Below are 21,942 nucleotides of genomic sequence, written 5' to 3'. Positions count from 1 at the left end.
GTCATAGTTGAGTAGTGAAAGAATGGCAAAAGGATGAAAGTATGGCTCACAGAGGCAAATAGTACATGATAGCAGGCTGTAAATACATATAAATAGTAAATGAAACAATTGTCAAGGCATTTATTTGTTCTCACAATGACAAGGCAGCAATGTCCATTCTTAACAACCAATTCTCATTCCTTCGTAAGGAATTTTTTCAGTCATCTAGATTTAGAGGCATGAGACTTCAATGCAGCCAGGTGTACTGAAAGTATGTTAAATTATTTCTCATGCTGTTAACGTATTTTTGAAAACTACAACATCTTCTAGAGACTGTATAGTGCAGTATAAATTCACTCATATATGTCTATATAAAGAATTGTGATGTTTAACAGAATCCAGAAGAATGATAAAATATTAACAGTGTATCTATTTAAGTGCCTGTCTATGCATAACCTAACTGCCTTGAAGTCTTGTAATATTGATACACATATTTGACTCAGAAGACAGCATGGATTGTTGATAAAGGTATGAATGAAGTCAAGTCATCATATTTATTCACCATACAATGGTATGTGACTCAACAGTCAATTAATATTTACAACTTAAAATATTTATAAACACATGACAATGCATCCTGGTATTCTGTTTCAGTGGCAACAAAAAGTAATTTTAAGTTCATTGTTTTCATGGTTAATGTTAGCTTAATAAATATTCCTTGTTTGTTTCTTATATGAGTTAATGATACTGCATCAATGCCATTGGTTTATGTAACATATAGTTTGGCAGGACAGCATTTATGACATATAATATACACACTAATGAAAGTAGGATCTGGTAGATTAAATTTGTTTTGATGAATAAACTGATATTGATCTCACAAAAATACTATAAAATATGTATCTCAAGTAAACTCTATCTAGATTATTCATAATTTCATAACAGATCACTCTCCATAGTATTAATGTTTTAGCAAATGAAACTGTAAGGGATGTAAATAATATTCTAAGAGACTGCTTGTTTCAAAATTATCATTGTAATTATTCATTTATCTCTGTAGAATTCTGTCCTTAATTCATAATCTCCTCCCTCACAAGAGTAGTAAACTGAAAATTGTATTACACTAGAATCTACACTGCTTGTCTTAAAATGGAATAGTGTGTCATAAACACCCCTCACTGTTTTGTTAGTAATAACTTTTTTATTATAATACTAAAATTGTTAATATACTTATGATTTTTATGAAATAAGCAGAGATGACTGAGTAGGTTTATTTCTTTGTGCTTTCAGCTAATATTTTACACACTTGTTAAAAAATAGAAACAAAATAACTGTCTTGCCACAACTACATTGTTAGCATAACTGTGATACACTCTTAATTTATTATAAATACTTTCTAGGATAACACAGAAGTGTGCTGTGAGTTTATCAGATAGACAGCCATTATTTTTTGGCCTTCCTTAAATATAAAATTACTGTGGAATATGACCTGTTACTTTTTGATTCATGATTTGGATTGAATCAGAATTGTGAATATTAAATATTGAGGCAAGAATAATTTATAAATGTATTCATTTGTATATCAAAATGTTTTTGAAAGTTTATGTTATCACAATGCCCTAATTTTTCTACAAAGTTCTTTGCAAATATGTGTACCTTACTATCTCTCTTATAACTGTACCCTTTTTCTTAATGTCACTTGTTTCAGATAACAGTTTTAAACTATTTAGAGGACTGTTCAGAAGTAAAATAAACTAATTCTACAATTACATTTAGTTTCTGGACTATCAGTTCCATGTTTTATATGTTATCTTTAAACCTACAATAGATCCTAGTTATACACCACCTTCTTATACCACAGAGTTAAATATTCCATGGGTGTGAATATTTTTCCCAAGATGGTTACATTTCATTTATTGTTTTCACTTACAACGCAGCCCCCAACACCTGCAGAATAACAAGGGTCTACCGTATTAAAATGGACTTGAAAAAAAAAGGTAAAGACATATTCATGTGACTTAGGTAGGGAATGATGGCAAGCTCTTATGTGCATGGTAATGAAACTTCATGGTCCATAAAAGACAGGAAATTGACTGAATGAGAAACTGTTTGTTTCTCAAGTAGAGCTCTGCTCCACAGATTTTGTTAGGTGTGTTTAACCTAGATTGTGACCTTTGCTTTTCTTAATTACTGTAGTTCTTCCTTGAAGTGGAATATATAAGTTATTTTCCATTTTTTATTTGGAGGTAGTTAATTGCCTAAAATTTGAGTTTACCCTAAACATGTTCATTAGTGGGTGAATCTCCTTCTTTCAGTAAATTTATTACTTTAATTAGTTATGTCACAATAAAGTTCATTTAAAATATGTAAGGTATATGCCTCATTTTGGGATACAAAACATCCACATTATACCAATTTCCAAGTTGCAATGGATCATGCCATAGAAGGGAATTGCATAATCTATTAATAAGATTACAAAGTCAATACCTCGGCTTGTAAGAAAAAAACAGTGACTTATCAAGATTATATTGTACAGCTTTCCTCTACTGATTTTTAAGTTCTGCTATGCAAAATATTTTTCTTGGAGGTGTCTTTTGTATGTTTATCCATTTTTGTATCTGTTTCAGATACCTCAAAGTGGTTGGATGTTGAAAAAAGATAATATTAAAAAGAATCACATACAAGAGGTTTATAATCCTGCAACAAAAGTAGGTAGCTCTCTCTATAATGAAAAACTGATTAAAAAAGACAATTATTAGTTGCACATAGAAATCTAGCCATCATAACAGTACCAGTAGTGTAACAGTGCTGACTGCACTGTGAGAACATATTTTCCTGCTGAACTGCAGCAGGTAGACTTGGAGTAGACCTAATGCCTTTTGGAATGATGAGTATAGTTTTAAAATTATCATACCACTCACCACATGCAAGTTTCACAGCCACACAGCCACAGGTTTAATAATTTTGAAGCTGAACATGAACACCAGCCTGCATTCATATGTAACTCACTCCCCCCGCAGAGTGCGCACCATGCCCTTGCTTCCTTGCCTTACCTCAGTGCACACGCTACCTATCTGATCACATATCAAGGACTGGAGAGAAAGTAGTGTGGAATAATAGTAATAAGATTTATGATAAATATTTTGACTTAGGCATGGCTGCTTCTGTATTTATTTGTTTTTTTTAATAATTTTTATGATGCAGAATTGCACTGTAGGGTGCATAGTAAATATTTAGACTACCACTTAAATACAAAGACTGGCTGTGTTTAAGTCAGAAATTCAGCTATTATTTAGTATGGTTTACTTGGTTGAATCAGATAGCACAAACAGAATGATTTGTTTTAAATTTTATGTTGTCCCAACAGCTAGTCAAACAGGACTTAAAAGTATTAGGTAAACTTTAAACAAAATTAAAATTGTTCAATACTAATATACTTACCATATTGTAGTGGCAGAATGTTCTATTTTCATAAAATTTACATGTTGATCTCACTAATCAAGTGCCTTTGAGAATAAAGTATTATACTTGTAATTCAGATTTTGATTTTGTATTTTGTTAAAAGGAACACTAACTTACGGATTAATAATTTTGATTTTAAGTACTTCTTTAAATGGTAATATTTATTTCTCAATGACTCGTAGTAAGATTTATAAATATCAAGTTTGCAGTACTAAATCTGTTAGTTATATCCCTTTGGTATGTGTTATGATAAATATCTGTCACAGTGTGGCTGACGCCATATAATGCCTATCAAGTTGGAAAGCTGGTGCAAGCAAAAGCTGCTAGTTAAGTATTTCATTGTCTAGATATGTATTTTTCAACCAGTGTTTTATGGCTTCCATTGTAGGAAATGAATTATAATTCAGGATCCCTTACTGTATCATTAAATTATAATATAAACAACAACGTTTCAGACACAGTAGGCAAGTAAACTTGTAAAGTTCATGGGTCTGGCTTGTGTTTCTATTTGTTTAAAGAAAGGTACAAAAAGGAAAAGATACACAGCTTCAAATATATAATAATTAATTTTGTTCCAAATGGAAGTGAATCACATAATTCAACACAATATCTTATTTTAAGAGACAAAATTGTATTAGCTTTCCCTTTTTTGAATTGTGTATTTGTACTAAAAATTTCCATCTTAGTTTTATAAATAAGAAATGATTATGCACCTATGAACTTCATATTTGGTGAGGGTCATGAGTCACATAAATAAGGGATTAATCACTTAAATGCATCATAGAGCTAAGCCTTGTTTTCCTTAATACTGTAATAGTATTCTGTCCGAAACACTGATTATAATTTAAAATTATTCCCTGTTTAAAAGAAGAAACCACAACATTTTGGAAGCTGGCTCTGTTTCCATCTTCTGGTGAGAGGTACCCACTCAGTTGGGTCCATCACTATCAAGACTAGCTTTATCTGGTGGACCCAACTGGAGATAGATTTAAGAGTAAATGCTTGAATTTCTGTATTAAATCATACCAGTGCTTTTAATCTTCTACAGTAAAAGATACAGGGCACCCTTAATAGATTTTCTTTTGTTCTGTAAGAACATTTTAACCTGTCTACACAGATTTTGTATTTTTATTATGATTTCTGGGAATGCCCTGCCCTGTTCAACAATTTATCTCTCTAACAGAGATATTTTAAAATGGAAGGCTTCTAGAAGTGGAAGTGTAATAAACACAATGTTGTTTTCTTGCATGGAATGAAGCCATACATTGACCATTGCTAGACAATGGTCTGAACCTTCTCTCCCTCCACTGGGCTCGAATTGTGTCGTAACTGCTACTGTGCTTTACATGTTAGTGCAATTAAAGTTGACATAGTGATCTATTATGAATGAAGATACCACCAAGTAAATTTAGTTGTGAGGAGGGCAGGATTTCTTACAGTATAATTCTTGGTTCATTGAGCAAGACAGTGGTAGCAGACTACCCCACCATCCCAAACAGATACAAGCAACATAACATTTGTTAGTATTTTTCTGCATATGTACATGTAAATAAACAAAAGAGAAGAAGAGAAGTTGAGCTACTGATTAAATTAGCATAATGCAGCATAGTGCTACTTGGTTTGAAATTGTATATATACACATACCAGAATCAGAGACAAGACAGTGTCAGCTTTCTTTGTCATAACAAGAACTGAGAGTACATGAGATATAACAAACTTCTCAATGTACTGGACTAACATTCTATCAGCAGTGTTTAAACATGTAACCAACAATGAAACAGTGAACAGTATGTACAGAAGGCAACACATTCATAACCAAACAATTTACAAAATTCCAATCTATTTATGTTACTCATTCAATAAGATGTAATCTTAATGTTTTCATAGTACAGTATGATAATGTTAATACAGTAATACAGATGTTAATGTTAAGAAAATATATGAGTTAATTTTAATTGGAATGTCTGAGTGGAGTGAAAAATTCTGTTGTAGGCCAGGACAGTTATTAATTCTGCCACATACAAATGTTCTTTGTTAGGCATTGGTCTCACCACTTTAGTGTGTGAAACTTCCCTCTTTTTCTGCTCTTGTACCTATCATAACAAACATGATAAAGTTCTGACCTTAATAGCAACACACTCTAGTCTTCTGATACAATTTGTTGACAGTATATAATAAAATTTAATTAAATTCTTTATTATAATAAAGATATGAATAACTTTTCCATTACCGCTGCCATTCCCAGTAGAAATTTATCACATGTAATAATCACTGCCTTCTGATGTAAAAGTTGCACACTTTTCTAAGCTTTTATTGCCATAGAGAACTGAAGGACCATGCCATGAATGGTGCCACTGTTGGTCACCTCATAAGTTCCACACAGAAATCATCTTGGTACAAAAATGAGGAGAGGCATGATGGTAATACTGAGTTTCATGGCCAGTTGATGTGTGTTATTGATATCCATACTTGAACTGCATAAGACAGTATGTTATTTAGGAACCCAAAAATAGTTTTGAAATCTATAATGCAGCATCCCAGAGATTTACTCTTTAGATACCTTACATTTGTTTTAACTGTCACTTTCACACACATACTGTTTACCACTTTCAAAGTGTTTATTATACTGAATGTGGCCATCTTCTGGTTCATTATATTTATGTGGTTGTTGCACTCATATTAAAAGCAAAGATTTACTTTTATTGCTAGACCTGTGTTTTGTTTGTAGTAACGATTATTAAAATACAAGTAATTTTATTGTAGTATAAATTATTAAACAACATTTGGTATCAATTTTGAACTAAACTGAGCATAAAAGTAAATCTTGGTTTTTAATTCGAGCGCAATAACTATGTTGACACATGAAAACAATAGATGGTCGCATGTAGAATACAGTTTTTATGAAAGTGACAGTTAAAACAAACATAAATTTTATGATAATTCTGGAAACTTGCGGAGAAATATTTTCATTTAACATGTGAGTACTTATAGTACTTTGTGGTTTCTTATCATTCAAGTAAAGAAACTTTGGTGTTGAGATTGCATATGTAAACGTATATAATACTATGTCTAGACTGATACTGGAGGAATTTATACAAATTATAAAAGTGTGTGAATAATGACTTACAGAGTAAAGTGACACAACTAAAAACTCTTCGCTACAAAGATACTGAACACTCTAAGAAGTGTTGAAAATTAATAATTTGTTTACAATTCTGATTGTTTTGAAGATTATGTTACAATGTCAGAATGATAATAAATAATAAATAAAATTGTATACAGTTCTTCACCCAATGGGATGACCTGGATACAAATTTATGTCGTGGAAGGGGGGAAGGAAAGCCTTTACTTTTGGTACTTTTGCTGAATTACATGGTTAAACACATGCATAATCTTTGTTACAGTCTTATTGCTTCAGCCTTGCTGGCTACTGAGAATTACATAAATATGGTATTTAATCAGGCAGATATTTGTAAAATGTAAGAAAGCAGTAAGCACTACAATCAAGTATGTCCTGACTGAATAAAATGTCTAGTTACCCTAAGGCCACACCAATTATTTCTGCAGAGAAATTGACGAGCAATAATTATAATCTATTGAAAACTGTGTCAAAAGTTTGAAAAAAAGAGTACAAGCTCAAGTAATACAAAATAAACAGTTATTAAAATAAGATTTTTAGTGCTTGTGAAGTTTCCAAAACATATGTGGCTGCTTTTCTTACTTGGAATTGCCAGTGGAGTGAGAACTACAGAGATGGAGCAAATTACCAGCAACTGAATGTAGTTGACAAAGTACTAATGACAGTGGGCTTATGCGTAACAACCTTTGTATTTTTATATGAAGGACTTTTCTTTACCTCAAATAGTTAATTTTAACTTTTACTGCTAGTTAAATGTTATTCACTCAGGAACATAAGTGTAATGTCAAACAATAATAATTTTTATTTTATTAGAAATGCACATCTGTGCACTTGAAGTCACCTGGGTTTACCTGCACAAGGTAACATGGTCAACTCTGGTAATTATGAAGTGACTTTTATCACTGAATTTAGACTCCTCTACTCCACTGTCAGCTTGTCACTGCTGGCAATCATCTGTACCCAGTACAGACCACTTATATGTATTATTACACTATGGCACTTGTGTTCAAATGCTTTCTGCAAGTGCATGCCAAATTCTAGAATTCTTAAAATTCAACAAAGGAATTTGCAACAAATTGTAATGTAATATAAAAACTAGCATTTTTTTTAAAATTAGACCAATATTCTATTAAACTAAGTGATTGATTTTTGTCAATACACATTTAACAATTAGCTATTATCACAGAATAGCAGTAATTTTTTACTGCAGTTTATTCATAAAAAGTGCATCATTTAAAATTACCAGAGTGAACCATAATGTTAGTATGAATAAAATTAGGCCCCAGGCCTATAACAGGACATGTGGAATGAACTGAATACATTCTTAGTATCTCAAGTAAATGCAGTGGTGGAAGCAAGAGAGAAGGTGAAGGGGACTTGGCAATACTCATCTCTTCATTTCAGTGTGCACAATGCTGAGTTTCACTTGACCAAATGATTAGGCATTCAGTCATCTGTGGGGGCAGCATTATCATTGTTATCTCCATCATGATTTCCACCACCTCCAGGTGTGTCATTGGCATCATCGTAACCGTGCGGTCGCAGAATCGCACGGACTGTCTGATAATGTTTCTTAAAGCCCAGTTTACTATACAGGCTTAGTGATGCATCATTTTCTGGCCGGATCACCACAAATGGGATGTAGCCTCGTGAAATTACTACCTTTGTGAGATATTGCGCAAGGTGGATTCCATAACCCTTGCGCCGAAACTCTGGTCTTGTCTGCATGGAGAACATTGCGCCATAGTATGACTGGACCATCCAAGCAGCTAGCTCACCTGATGAGAAGATACCATACGCTGGCAACACATTGATCAGCTTCTCAAACACCTCCACAGATTCCATGTCGTTGGCAGGATACAAGTCGTGAATTGTTTTGGCATGTTCCGGTTTCAGCTGCAGCATTTCTGCCCCATCTGGAGGTAGTCTATAATACAGCATAATATATTATTAAAATAAGATGAGGCAAATCATTCTCATTTGCTTGTCACTGAGTAATTCATTTTATTATGTATACATACATAAAAATCTTTTATCAGAATAACAAACCCATCACTGGAATTCAACAAAGGTACCTCCTGAAGGCAAGTCACATAAACTGCTGCTCTGTTAACCCAATTGACACTTCTTAGAGATTTTACATTTGAGAGAACATAAGATCCTGCATGGCACCTGCACCTTGTCGTGGTGGTGGGACTTGAGTACCTCAGTGACCCCAAGATCTACTGGTAGGGCCTCCCTAGCCAGATTGGTCGAGGGGAAGAGGTCAGACTAAGACAGATACCCTGGTCCTCCAGGTTGGGGGTTGGTCGCAAGGCTAACAACCTTGCACTGTAAAAAGGAAGATGTTTCGAAACCTCAATCAAAGCCTCGGACATATGGACCTAACAGAGGACCGAATGGAAGAGGAGAATTGAGGAGGCCATGGACCGAATACGGACCGGAGAGCCATAGATGAAGAAGATAAGATCCTGCAAAATTGTGTTGACTTCCTCTGTAAAAAGATGCAATGAAAGCAATCAATGCATCCTTGATACTCACTCTTCGAGTTGGATGTCTGCAGGTGGATTGGCGCACACATAGATGTCACCACACACCTTGTCTATGGTGCCTGTGGATGCCGTGTAGAAATTCTCTAGATGGTCCAAAATGAGATGATGAGTGAAGTTGAGATATATGGGGTGACTCCAGTCAATAAGCACATCCTCCTCTTCAACCAATTGTAAGTCATCGAGTTGGTCGCATGGGCAGAACACACTGAAACTCTCATACAGTCGACCATGGGGCTGCAACACAAAAAGTACAGAGTTATAAAGTTCAACAATATGCTGAAATGTTCGTACGGTCGACAGTTTTAGGCTGCAACAACACAAGTAGTTACGTGCAGTTTAATTCTAGCAGCAATCAATACAGAATAAATGAACATCTAAACCAACAATCGATGTAAAAATATAAATAATACGAAGATTTTTGTCTTCTGGGTTGTTGCGCTGTGTAGTCTGGTCGATGTTAACCAACGTTTCAGAGGTCATACTGCCTCTGTCATCAGGGCGACGGGGGCAGTAGGACCTCTGAAACGTTGGTTAACATCGACCAGACTACACAGCGCAACAACCCAGAAGACAGAAATCTTCATACTCATCGCCCTGATGATGGAGGCAGTATGACCTCTGAAACGTTGGTTAGCATCGACCAGACTACACAGCGCAACAACCCAGAAGACAGAAATCTTCATATTCACCGCTGTGAAAACCTCAAATCTTATATAAATAATACATTTAAAAATATGTGTACACCATTCTTGTCTTACAATGTATTCCTGAAAGCATTTTGTTATTGTTTAAACTTTTCTATAGTGACATTTTGACATACATATCACAAAAATATTTTGATTACAGAAATGAATTACGTAGCCAGTAAAGTTACTGGCTACTAGAAGGATGGTGTAAACTTCTACCAGACTACACGGCGCAACAGCCCAGAAGACAGCCAACTTCACATTCGCCGCCGTGAGAACTTCAGATCTCACTTATTTATGTTTAATGACGCAGTATCAGTTAGTAAGATTATATATTAATATAAAGTAGTCCTGTAGGAATCTAAAACTTCTGTACGATCCACGTATTATACAAGAATGTTCTGAATACTTCGTTATCGACATTGGCTGTAGGTAGCAACATTGTCTGTAGGTCTCTCGCCATTTTGGTAGGACTGAACTATTTATCAATTCCACCATCATTTCATACCTGTCATTAATTTTCATCAACACCAACAAATTTTATCTCATTACTGTTCTCCATTGTGTATCATAATATATCTCGTGCTATTTTAGCATTTCATAGAATTCACGTGAAAATACGAAAGGCAGGAAAGCTACTATAAGAGCTTGTAGGGACGATGATTATGGGAGGCAGCAAGGACCTCTGAAACGTTAGTACTACCAGACTTCACGGTGCTACAAACCAGGAGACAGCCATCTTTGAATCAACCTCAAATCCTACTTCATGAAGTTAAACTCACTTAGTTTGGAGAGTAACTGGTATAAGATTTCGAATTAGGCATCCACTTTGCAGTAATAGGATTAGTCGAAACGTATTAGTTATGAAACAGCGACACATAAATAGAACATGACCTATGTTCAATAAATCCAAATATGAGAGGTCAGTGTAGGGATTTTAAGCGATGTGAATGAGTGAAACGTCTTATGTAAAGTCGTGTCAGGTGGTTTTTACGTTAATAAATTTCTTTAAAATATAAGAGTGATTTTTTTACTTTCGCGCCTGTAGGTTTGCCACTTTACTGGAGACCTAATGAAGTTTTCTTTACAAAACTTGTTTTAGACATTACTACGTAAACTTAGAGAAATACTTTTTATGATTATTATTATTAAGATAATTCATTAGATTTGCCTCAATACGTATGACATAATAGGCAGCGAAAGGATGAGAACTACAAATAGCGATGATGCATTAAAAAGTATTTCTTGTCATGTTTATTGAAAGTGTATTTACAGATACAGCAGCTAAGATAGATCAAAATAATTAAGAGGGCAGCTCTGCATGTGATGATGTCTCTAGTTAGTTACAGAAGCAGTTCGGATTTCTTGCCCTGTTTTCTTCAAAGTCTTCTATTTTACTTCGTTAGAAACGTACTCCTTCTAGGAGACAGTCTAATTGAAGACGGTACACTAAGGAACTAGACAAAACTGTTTGAAAAGTAATTAAAAGGCCTCTCTGTCTAGATCTACAGGAAATAAAATGAGAAGGGCTGAAAACGTCTTTGCATTGATAAAAGGTCTGCGTTTCTTTTCGTGTTTTTATCTCTCAGTTAGTTTGCGAATTCATCGTGGACAAACGTCTGATGATTGGGCTCTCGCAATGATTAGATACTGACAGCGACGCTGTGACGCAGTAACTAGCTGCAGCATTGGCGCCGAAGCGACGTAAAGACCATCTTCCTCCTCCCTATCCTCTGGCTTTGACCCTAGGCCACATGCATCAGAAACGTTCTGGGAGATGAATTAAACGAAGAATGATAGGTAACTAATGTAACTGAAAAGTGAACTCCCAACTGGAATACAGCAAATTTCGAAACGCGTTTTTTAACCATTTTCTATCCATCGGTGTTCTTAATGTCAAGTTGGTGTATATACAAACGTAATGTTGACAGGGAAAATCAGGAGCAGAAACGTTAAAACTGCATTCATGAGCCCGATAGCTGACAGATATTCAAGATAATAGACAGAAATTTGCGTGAAAGAATAAAATATTAAATACGCTTTTATGGAGACGTAGGTCCACTATGACCTTACAGCTTGGATTCACGCCAGGACTTTGGCAGCACCATGGCTAAATAATGTTCCGGGGTTTGGTGCACATTAGCAGCAGCGCTGCGCTGCTTTGCACTAAACTGACCTGAATGAAATAAAAAAAATTCTGCGCTTCTGGGTTCATATCTTATGTAGATACAAAGGTAAACAAAAGTGATTTGCGCGTTACCAGTTGTGCAGATAATAAAAAGTCCGATGATATTGACTGTGTCCAGCTTTTAGTATGAAGTCAGCGCTTCAATGAATTTGCCTTCAGCAAAAGTTGTTATTATATACACATTAATAAATAATGATTGTAAAATGTAGTGCCTGCTAGCTCCACAATACAGATGAGACATATGAAGGAAAACAGAGATCAACAGTTGTACCCAGAACTTCCCTTCTAATGCAAGGAGCACATACCGTTTCAAGACGTTGATGAAAAGCGAACGTGGCAAACTTAAAACGACTCATTACCTTTTATAATAGAAAAGAACCTTTGTCATTTTCGCACGTTATTAAGACAGAAAATTAATAATCAACATAAATAATTCTTGTTTTATGTTGTTAAAATCTAAACAAAGAATTACAAAGTGTATAACTTTTGAAGATTTCTGTCTTTTGGGTTGTTGCGCTGTGTAGTCTGGTCGATGTTAACCAATGTTGGTTAACACCGCTGTGAAAAAATCAAATCTTACATTGTATAACTTTTTCTCGAACATCAGAATTTACAGATGACAACATCCCCATAACTAGATTAAAATTCATTATGACTTTTCACGGGAAGTTCTAACATCGAAGCTTTGCTGAGTTTATACGTAGGATGTAATTTAAATGCTATAAAGTATTTTCTGTATCGTGTTTTATGGGCCTTGTCTTACAGCACGAAATAATGGAATATATTTTCTGCTGTATTTTACGACAAACGGTCAAAATGTATTTGTTTGAACAAACAGCTTTGCGTATAAAATTCTTATAAAATGGGAAGTCTACAAGAGAGGCGGAGCGTTCATGTTAACCGTGTTATCCCGGCTAACACTTTGATAAAAAAAAGTCTTCTATTCTTAGTCTTAAAATCATACCTCCGTTTGGCTCGTCATCCGAACGCAAATTGCTTATCCGAAATCTTCCGAAAAAAATCGAACATGTGCTGACGAAAATGCAAACATAGGCCGCAACGTCGCCCAGTCAGTCTGTGAAACGGGGAGACGTAGATGAGTTATTTCGCCTTACGCTCTGCTTTGTTGTGCATTTTATGACATATGAATTAATAAAACATGTTTTAGTTGCTTCAGTCACATCTTTTATTTTAGGCAACAAAATTGTTGATTTATAATTTGTTTTGCCATTTTTCTTTCGTTCGGAAACGTAACCCCAGTTATATATTTGTACTAATGGGAAATAACTACTCGCTTACGAACTCTCTCCAGCCGGACTACCTGTGAAGGTAAACAGGACATAGGATTTGGAACTTCTAACCCCAGAACATTTAAATCAGTAAAAACAGCATGAGTAAATTAGAAATTTAGTTTTACTGGAAGTATAGGAGGTTACATGGGACAAAGGTAGCACTGAACTAACAGATGGTTGTTCAGTTACGTTTCTGTATGCAAAAATATAACAAATATGCTACAGATGAGAAATGAATTCGTTTCAATCGAAACGTCCGAAAGAATGACACCACTTGAAAGACGTGAGCGTAGACGGGAGAATAATATTAAACTGGATGTGAGGGCGAGGACTGGATTCGTGTGTCTCAGGACAGAATCCAAAGGTGAACTATTCTGAAGACGGGGATATATCTTTGGGTTCCATAAATATTGACTAGCTGAGCGACTGTCAGCCTCTCAAGAGTGACTCTGCTCCGCGGAATTAATTTTATGTACCGTTTAAGAAAGGACGTAAATGCAATGCTAAAAATTCATCGTTACTTCTGCTTTTTAATTTCAACTCAATGTGGTCTGCGGTCCACTGTCTGTCGAAACGTCGAGCCTACATCGATCTCCGCGTGTCGCAGTCACGTGACGTCTCGACGCCCGCTCAATAGCATCTCCCTCCCTCCACTCATACTTACGCCATAGTACGACGCCTACCTTCACCCCTCTCCTGCGTGGAGGCTGCGCAGATCATGTCTTACGTTGCACATGAAAAACAAAACCACAAACGTGCACTTTCAACTCCTTTCTCTAATAATTTGAAATTTAATGGCCAAAATTTAACAATATTTGACAAGTGAAAGTGTTTCAGAGAATAAAACACTGAAGATGTGACATCGCGTCGTCTTTAATCACATAAAAGCAATTGTAACGTACCTAGAGGCGATTAAAATATCTGAACATCGCGTAAGAGGACCTGTGATATCTATCAGTAAAGTAACGGACCACAGAACGGAGTCAGGCGTTCAATTCCCGACAGAGACGTCAGGGTATTTCTTCTCTTCACTGCATGCTCAGAGAAGGCTTTCGTCAGACCTAAAGAACCTCACATAACGGGGACCGATGGATGAAATAATTATAAAATGTCGCCAATTAAACAGACCCTCTTACTATTATATTTTAGTTTTTAAACGGCAGCGCAGTCGCGTATTATTGTAAATCTCGACATAATTGTGTATGAAAATGTTAGAACTCTAATTATCATTTTGTATTATTGAACAAAAATTTACAGTAACCACCAATCGATGGTACTGCAATGGAGTCGATTTATGGACCCTCTTCCTAAAATGGGTTGAGAAAAATAAAAACAAATCAGATTTAACCTTCAATAGCTACATGATGAGCTACTGTCGTTAAATAAATGATTTACAGACTAGTCACAACAATTTAAATTAATAATTAAGAAAATTCATACATACGTAAGCATACTTGTAATTGAAACTGCATTCACAGTATGTACTCTGTTCGTTATTGAAATATGGATCGATGGTGTTATGGGACTGATTCAAACTCGGGTGAATACTTAAAATCTCACTCCCTGGGGCAACATAAATTAACGGTACAGTGTTGTAAAACAGGCGGATATTAAATGAAAAATTCGCTGACATGCACTTTACTCAAAATAAATTCTTTCTCGTACTACCTGACGGATTCAAAATACGATTAACGTTAGAGGTTAGCGTTTATTTAAAGAAGAATCTTATTAATTCAATGAAAACGTACGTAAATTAATGAATATTTGAATGGCAAACTAAATACACGGAGCAGATTCCTTATTGAGAAGCTGATCGTTACATAGCTGTTCAAGAAATTCTAAGACTTTTACGAAACCCGAAAACTCAATACAGTATTTACAAAAGGCCGCCACTGGTTCCTGTACTAAGGCAGATGAATCCAATCTACATACCTTAGTTTCTACCATTCATTTTAATATTATACTCCTAAAGGCATACAAGCATAGGTCAGTAGATCAAAAGTAGCACGGTCTACTGGATTCAATGATGTGTGTATCCTCTCTTAATACATGATGACGAAGGAAAATACATCATTCGAAACCTTTTTTGTATTTAAAATTCCAACTGACGACGGATAAAGTCCAAAATAAATAATATAGTATCACGACACAGTCGTCAAAGCTTGCGTCTTCCATGTAGTCCATTTTCCTTCATGATTTCCGACTAAAATTGTACACACATTTTCCATCTTTCTCATGCTTGTTAGATTGATCACATTATTTTAAGAGAAACCGAAGCGCTTTCGTGAGTGAACAAATAAAACTGCAGACATGACAGATGACCGTAGCAAAGCATGGAAGAGCCATTATGGAGATTGAATCTTGTAGTCACAGCAGCCTGACAGTAACACACTTTAATTACTTCCCTAACTGTTTGTTACGCAACGGGGAAAAAGCGTGGGAGATTATTACGTTCTTGTACCCATCCCTGCCTGGACATTGAGATGCTACAATCAGTTGGACAGGCCTACAGTAGTTTTCATGTGCCCCGAATACAAAAGTTCACAAACTGGGGTACGATGGGGAGGTCATTTTCATCTGAGATATTTCAAGTGTGTATGAAGATGGCAGCCTTCTGAGATATTGCGACGATGATGGAGGCAATACGTGTTTCTGAAACATCGGCAAACTTCTACGAGACTACGCGGCGCAAGGCTGTCATCTTCAATCTTATCTGCTCTTATTTTTATCTGCAAATGTCTGTTCATACGTTCATCAACAAACATCGATGTGTCGGACGTTTTACGAGATATCTACACAAACTATTATCGATTGAGATATTTCAGTTGAATCATGCAGAGCTGAAGACCAAGGTGAGGACAGGAGAATAATGAACCCTGAAGAATTTAAACCAAAGTGAGATAGGAAAAATAGGGAAATTATACTCAAATTAATCTTGAAGGAAACAAAGGTGAAGGTAAGAGGATATTATTAAAAATGAATCATGGATAATTATAAGACTAGGATAGAAACAGAAGCACAGTATTTGTATTTGTTGCTTATTTAACAACCCTGTCAGTAGTTCAGACTATATTCCAACCTATAACATCAGAATGATAGACTGTTTAATAAACAGAAAATATTAATGAAGGAAGCGGTCGTGGCCTGTGGTACTATCTTGAAATTTGCCTGAAGGACTGACGAAGACTATGAAAAACCTCAGTCAGTGTAGCCATTTTCTGGGCTAGATCGGAACCAGAGATCTCTAATCGAACAAGAAGCAGGAATGATAAACATTAGACCGCAGCGTCGGAACAGAACCCAGGTGAATCGTTATTCGCGCTTTCCCTGTCAGCGTCTTCGCATATCCGCGGTTTTGTTTCATTATCAAAAGGAGCATTGATATTCCATCCACTGCCAAATTGTAACGCCTGTTACACGAGTCGAACTTTCTCCAGGCTTATCATGATATGTGATACAGATGACAAGCTTATCATCGAAGAATTCTGGAGCTAATTTAATATCAAAATGGTGATTGTTATGTGTTTCCGGTTCTACGTTTTTTCAGCACACATACAACCAACCCCACACCGTGTATAACGAGAGCCACTTGTGTAGAAATAACGCTTATAGGTACAGGATGTGATATGTAATGTAATTCGGGGCAGCGTGTAATGGAAGACTTCGGCGTTGACAGTGACTGTTTGTCCTTATATTTTATACACAAGTCCTTCTAGATCCGACATAGTCCATCGCCATTTCTTTACTGGCTTCCCATCTTCCTGTCCGTCCGTCAGCACGTTGTATCGTCATGGCAACGTTTACCCGAATCACAAGACGTACATGTTGGATGGAAACCTTAGAAAATATCTCAAATACCAGCAATGATTTCTCTTCTAGTGTCTTATTATCGAACAGACTAGTTCTCATTTAAGTAGGCAGGTTGGCTCAGTGTTCAACGCTTCTGATGTTCACAAGGTTCGGCTCTCAGACATCGGTTATTCACGTTTATACATTATTTTCCTCAGCAATTTTGGGCGAATGCCGTATTATCATTAAGAAACTGTGAATTCCTTTCAGTTGACCGTCTCTCATCCAATTAGAAACTAAATTATCCCTACGTAGGATTTGAGGTTTTTAGGGCGGTGAGTCCAAAGATCGCTGTCTTCTAAATTATCTCTGTAGTTATTTCTTGTCGTTGAATATCACACTAATAAACTATATACTTAACAAACCTGTTTAATTTAAGATTTAACGTACACGTATCTAAATACATTAATACAAGTATCAGTATTATTGATTATATTTATTTAATGGGAAAATGCATGTGTTAACGGAATATGAAATAGACAAGAAATGTGTAAAAAAAATTTAATCAGAAAACCTTAAGATATAAGACTACTTGGCAGAATTAGACATGATTGAGAAGATAAGATGGTCTTTGAAAATTATGGTATGGTGATGTGGACTGGATTTATCAGACTCAGGATAGCGTCCAATGGCTGGCTCTTGTGAGCACATTAATGATACTTTGGGTTCTACAAGGAGCAAAAATTTCTTGGCCAACCGAACGACTAATAGTTTTTCAAGAAGAACGTTTCTTCATGGAATTGGTTTCATTATTTTCGAAACAAACGATGTTCAATAACGAGATAAAGATAACTGTCTTCTGGGTTGTAGTGGCGTATAGTCCGATACAGGTTTACCTGCGTGTCAGACGCGATTCTCACCGCCCTGATAATGGTGGCAGTAAGTACCTCCGAAACGCTGGTAAACGACTACCAGACTACAAGGCGCTACAACCCAGAAGACAGCCATGTTGATACTCGCCGCTGTAAAAACCTAAAATTCTAATGTTCAAGAACATTCTACATTTATTTCAAAGCAAAACACATTAAGATTTTAAACTGCGTAGGGAATTTGGCTCAGATATTTCATTGGATCCAGGAGACATGAGACCGGAGCTTCAATAACGCAGACAGCTTTCTTGCATGTATATAAATCGAGTTTAATCTATTTGTAAGAAACCAACTTTTATACGTAATATAACATGAGCACAGTTTAATGTAATTTTAAATAGATTCAGTTTACATATATATTCGGATCATAAGTTGTTCCTGGCACAAGAATCTCTACCGTATGTTCATCTGAGTTGTCCGGTTAACTGACACGAGAAAAATGCTTTGTTCTTTGCGGAATTCTACGAAAACGTTTTTGACTCCTAAATCCTTTAAGAATGTACTTCTGCTCTGACTGCAAATTTAAATAAATTGCAACTGCTATTTGTGAGTATCGTTTGAAAGCTAATAATTTATGACAAAACAAAACAAACTAAAATTTCTCAAAACATTTCAGAAATAAATGTCGTAATTATAGAACAGTTGACCTACATCAGACATTCAGGCTGTGCTTTTAAAGTCACGTTTGCAGATTACACATTATTACTGTTGTAGCATTTGAGAGAACTATTGAAACAGCGGAATTTACGGACAGATTACGACAAGGAAACTATTGAAATCACGATATTCTGTGATTTTTTTCTATACCTTAAAACAGTACAGATGTCTAAAATCCACTAAGCCTCCTCCACGTCACCTACACGCCTTCATTGACGCTTTACTGACGTAACGTATACGAACGGTCTGACAAACCTCCATAGTCGAGTCATAATTTAATAATGACTTCATGGCACGAAGTGAGGAACGTTCGATAACTCGATTGTCTACGCGACATTCGCTGCGCTCCGACACAAAATCGTACCTGATGCAGGTTGTTACTATATGATTTAATCAACATTCCGTTGTTTGCATCAGCGCACGCTCATATGCACCCATATACATGAATCACGGCTGCAAATTCGAGACATGGACGTCTTTCAGTGTTATCCTATGAACCCAGCGGCTTTGTAACTGATTTTATACCACCTTCATTCATGGCGCACATCACGGCTGTATTTCTGGCCCGTATATAAATATATTTCTACCTCACCCTACAGTTCTTGAAGAACCTTGATTTTTGGATGTCTCTTAAGCTATTTAGACAGTTGGTAGGACTCCTTGGATGAGTGATCAGCGAGGTCTGTCCTTACACAGGACAGCACAACACAGAAAGACACTGGCAAGCATCCATGGCTTGAGTGGGATTCGAACCCACGGGCCATCAAGGCCCAAGACCCCAGACCACGTGGCCTATTACTGGATTACTGGGATACTGGGACGACCCGTTTTTCAAGTGCCTGAGCACTGCGGGTCCCAACTTTTCGTTGGCTCGATCTGTAGATATTCGGCAGGACTCCTTGGACGAGACGTGGCCTATTAGCACCATCAAATACAAAGTCCTTACATGTTTCGGCCACATCACGCTAACACATTTAAATGCTGCCCTATCACATATCTGAGGGATTTTAAAACTTTCTACTCGAAAAGAAATATGCATAGTATAGGGAGATCAAACATATGCCTATCTGTCCACGATTTAACCCTTTGCCGCGGAGATTTAAAGTCCGAGGTTGTGTTCATCCTGGGGTAATACTTTCTTAGTGTCCCTTTAAATTTTGCTCTAAAATACTATATTTATCATAACTTTGGAACTATATGAGATATAATTAAGAATTTTTCACTGAAATCCTCTTAAAAGATGGTTTTATTATCTTACCTTATAAGATGAACGCCCTGTGTGTGAGCAGTGTAAGGATGTGGATCAGGATTATAGGTTAATAGAATGAATGGTGATAGGTTGGTAATCAGACAGACAGATAGTCCTGACAACGTAGAGAAGATGCCTTTTTGAGAAACTAGCAGTCGCTCAGCTAGTTAAGAAATTTTCCAGATTTTATGGCTTCTACTTTCTTTCTTTTGATCTTTATCCATCGTCTGTGGACCTGTGAATCTCTCCACTGGCAGATAATACCTCAATCATATTATTTTTATTTCACAAATATTAAAGAAATATATTTTAATTTTCTTGCAACTCTCTACACTTCATTGGCATTTAAAATATATTACAGCACACATAAGTCTATTTTCCCACCCAGACAGTAGTTCTGGTAAGTTATCCGAATTACGTACTAAAGAATTTGAGTACTATGAACAAAAGTAGTGATAGAATTCAATTCGAAACACACACAGCCAGAAATTATTCCTGTTCACGATCTTTTATACTTTATTAGCCTTGACATACATTTATTCATAAAGACAAATCATTGTTTGAGATAAGTAATGATTTTTCCTCTGAAACGGCAACAGTCCCTCCGCTGTCGTTTAAACGAAACTCAATTGAATTAGCGAGTAATGCACTTAGAACCAGGCGAGACTATGGACGAAATTACTGGTGCAACTCAGTTGAGGTTTCCCCAGTGATCATCTGGTGTAAACCTATTTACACTGCACACAGTCAAATTATTTCCTTTTGCATTTTTTAATTATTCGCCATATTAAAACAGTTTCAAACATAAGCTTTATATTTTATGACGAACACAGTGCTTCTAAGATGAGTCGGTTATGAGAAAATCTGCAGTTTGATTTGAAAGTTATGTAAAATGTGAGTTAAATTTAGCAAATACGATCACAAAAGAAATTTCCACGATTACTTAGTGCAGACCCCAATATAACACATAATGCTATTACAAGTTTCGGAAACGAAACATTTGGGCATAATGACGGATATCCGATTATTCAATTCAGGAGTTCTTCACGCTCTAGCGCGAGCCCGTCCGTGTGTGAGAGTATATCTGTCGCGTCTTTCCTGGAAGGTAGGCAACATGCAAGACCGGTAGTCTTGTGTAATAATTGGAACATTCTTACTGTTAATACCATTGTTATTGTTATTCGTATTGTCATATTATTGTTTCTATTGTTATACTTTGGCCTTTCCTCTACCACTTCCGGTTAGAATCTAGCCTCAAGAGTGCCGGAACTGAAACCGAGGGGCTTCGCCACCCACGGAGCTGGGCCATTTTCGGGGATTAAGCTCCCTTAGAGGCACTTCCAGGCAACGCCCTCAAAGGCTACTCAAAACCAGGTTAGGTTAGCTCATGAGCTATTTCTGCCATGCCCTCCCCCAAGAGATGCATGCTTCGTTGGGGTCTGAACCCAAGCCGACTGTAGCTCCCAGGGGCTTTGCCCCACGTTCCAGCTCTCACCTGCCTTCATCACCAGGCTTGGCTACCCCTGTACTTCCACCATCCTGGTTCCAGCATTAGTTCAAGAATATCCTGAGGCCACTACTGCCACGAATTTTTGCGAAACAATGGCCTTAGTTCCCATTAGTGCAACAATGACCTTCATGGTGATCGTTATTATTAAAATGATATGCAGAATATGTGAATTTTGAATAGGGAAGGATGTGGAAGGAAGCGAAATGGTTTACTTCAAGGTTATTATCCCAGACAGCCTGGGATAATACGCATCTGACTGGGCCCTAGAGCCGACGTGGACAAAGGCGCAGAGTGAAATCGTTAACCATGCCGAGAGCCCTTAATACCTATCAGAACTATTTAACAGCTTAGTAACTATGTTCTCCTCAAATAAGTACAAAACAGGCAGTTACAGTATAACATGGTCTTGGTTCACCCAAACGTTGTTTCAGATAATTATTATTACTATTTCAGATATTTTTTATAATTATATGCTAATTCTGATATAGTCTGAAGATTTCTGACGATTGT

General features: G+C 36.3%; 2 protein-coding genes across 5 annotated transcripts in view; one reads left to right on the top strand and one right to left on the bottom strand.

The window, feature by feature from the left end:
• Positions 1 to 96: 96 nt before the first annotated feature.
• The window catches only part of LOC110829800 (uncharacterized), a 68,248-nt gene continuing 46,402 nt past the window's right edge, over positions 97 to 21,942 (bottom strand). For all 3 annotated transcript variants that reach the window (XM_022063893.2, XM_022063890.2, XM_022063889.2), the window contains 2 exons: positions 9,122 to 9,366; positions 97 to 8,507 (listed from right to left, as the gene is read on the bottom strand). In XM_022063893.2, the coding sequence (XP_021919585.1) occupies positions 8,027 to 8,507; positions 9,122 to 9,366 (726 nt within the window). In that variant the 3' untranslated portion in view covers positions 97 to 8,026. The remainder of the gene's footprint in view (positions 8,508 to 9,121; positions 9,367 to 21,942) is intronic.
• The window catches only part of LOC110829799 (calcium/calmodulin-dependent protein kinase type IV), a 58,609-nt gene continuing 52,818 nt past the window's right edge, over positions 16,152 to 21,942 (top strand). Inside the window, exon 1 of one of the 2 annotated variants that reach the window (XM_087344684.1) lies at positions 16,152 to 16,254. The gene's annotated coding sequence lies outside the window, so the exon portion shown is untranslated. The remainder of the gene's footprint in view (positions 16,255 to 21,942) is intronic. The other variant, XM_087344683.1, reaches the window with a different exon arrangement.

Source organism: Zootermopsis nevadensis, unplaced genomic scaffold (genome assembly GCF_977971745.1).
Source record: "Zootermopsis nevadensis isolate Lab colony 2312 unplaced genomic scaffold, Znev_1.0 Znev_ptg000008l, whole genome shotgun sequence".
Taxonomy (NCBI): Eukaryota; Metazoa; Arthropoda; class Insecta; order Blattodea; family Termopsidae; genus Zootermopsis; species Zootermopsis nevadensis.
This window is presented reverse-complemented; position numbering and strand designations above follow the sequence as displayed.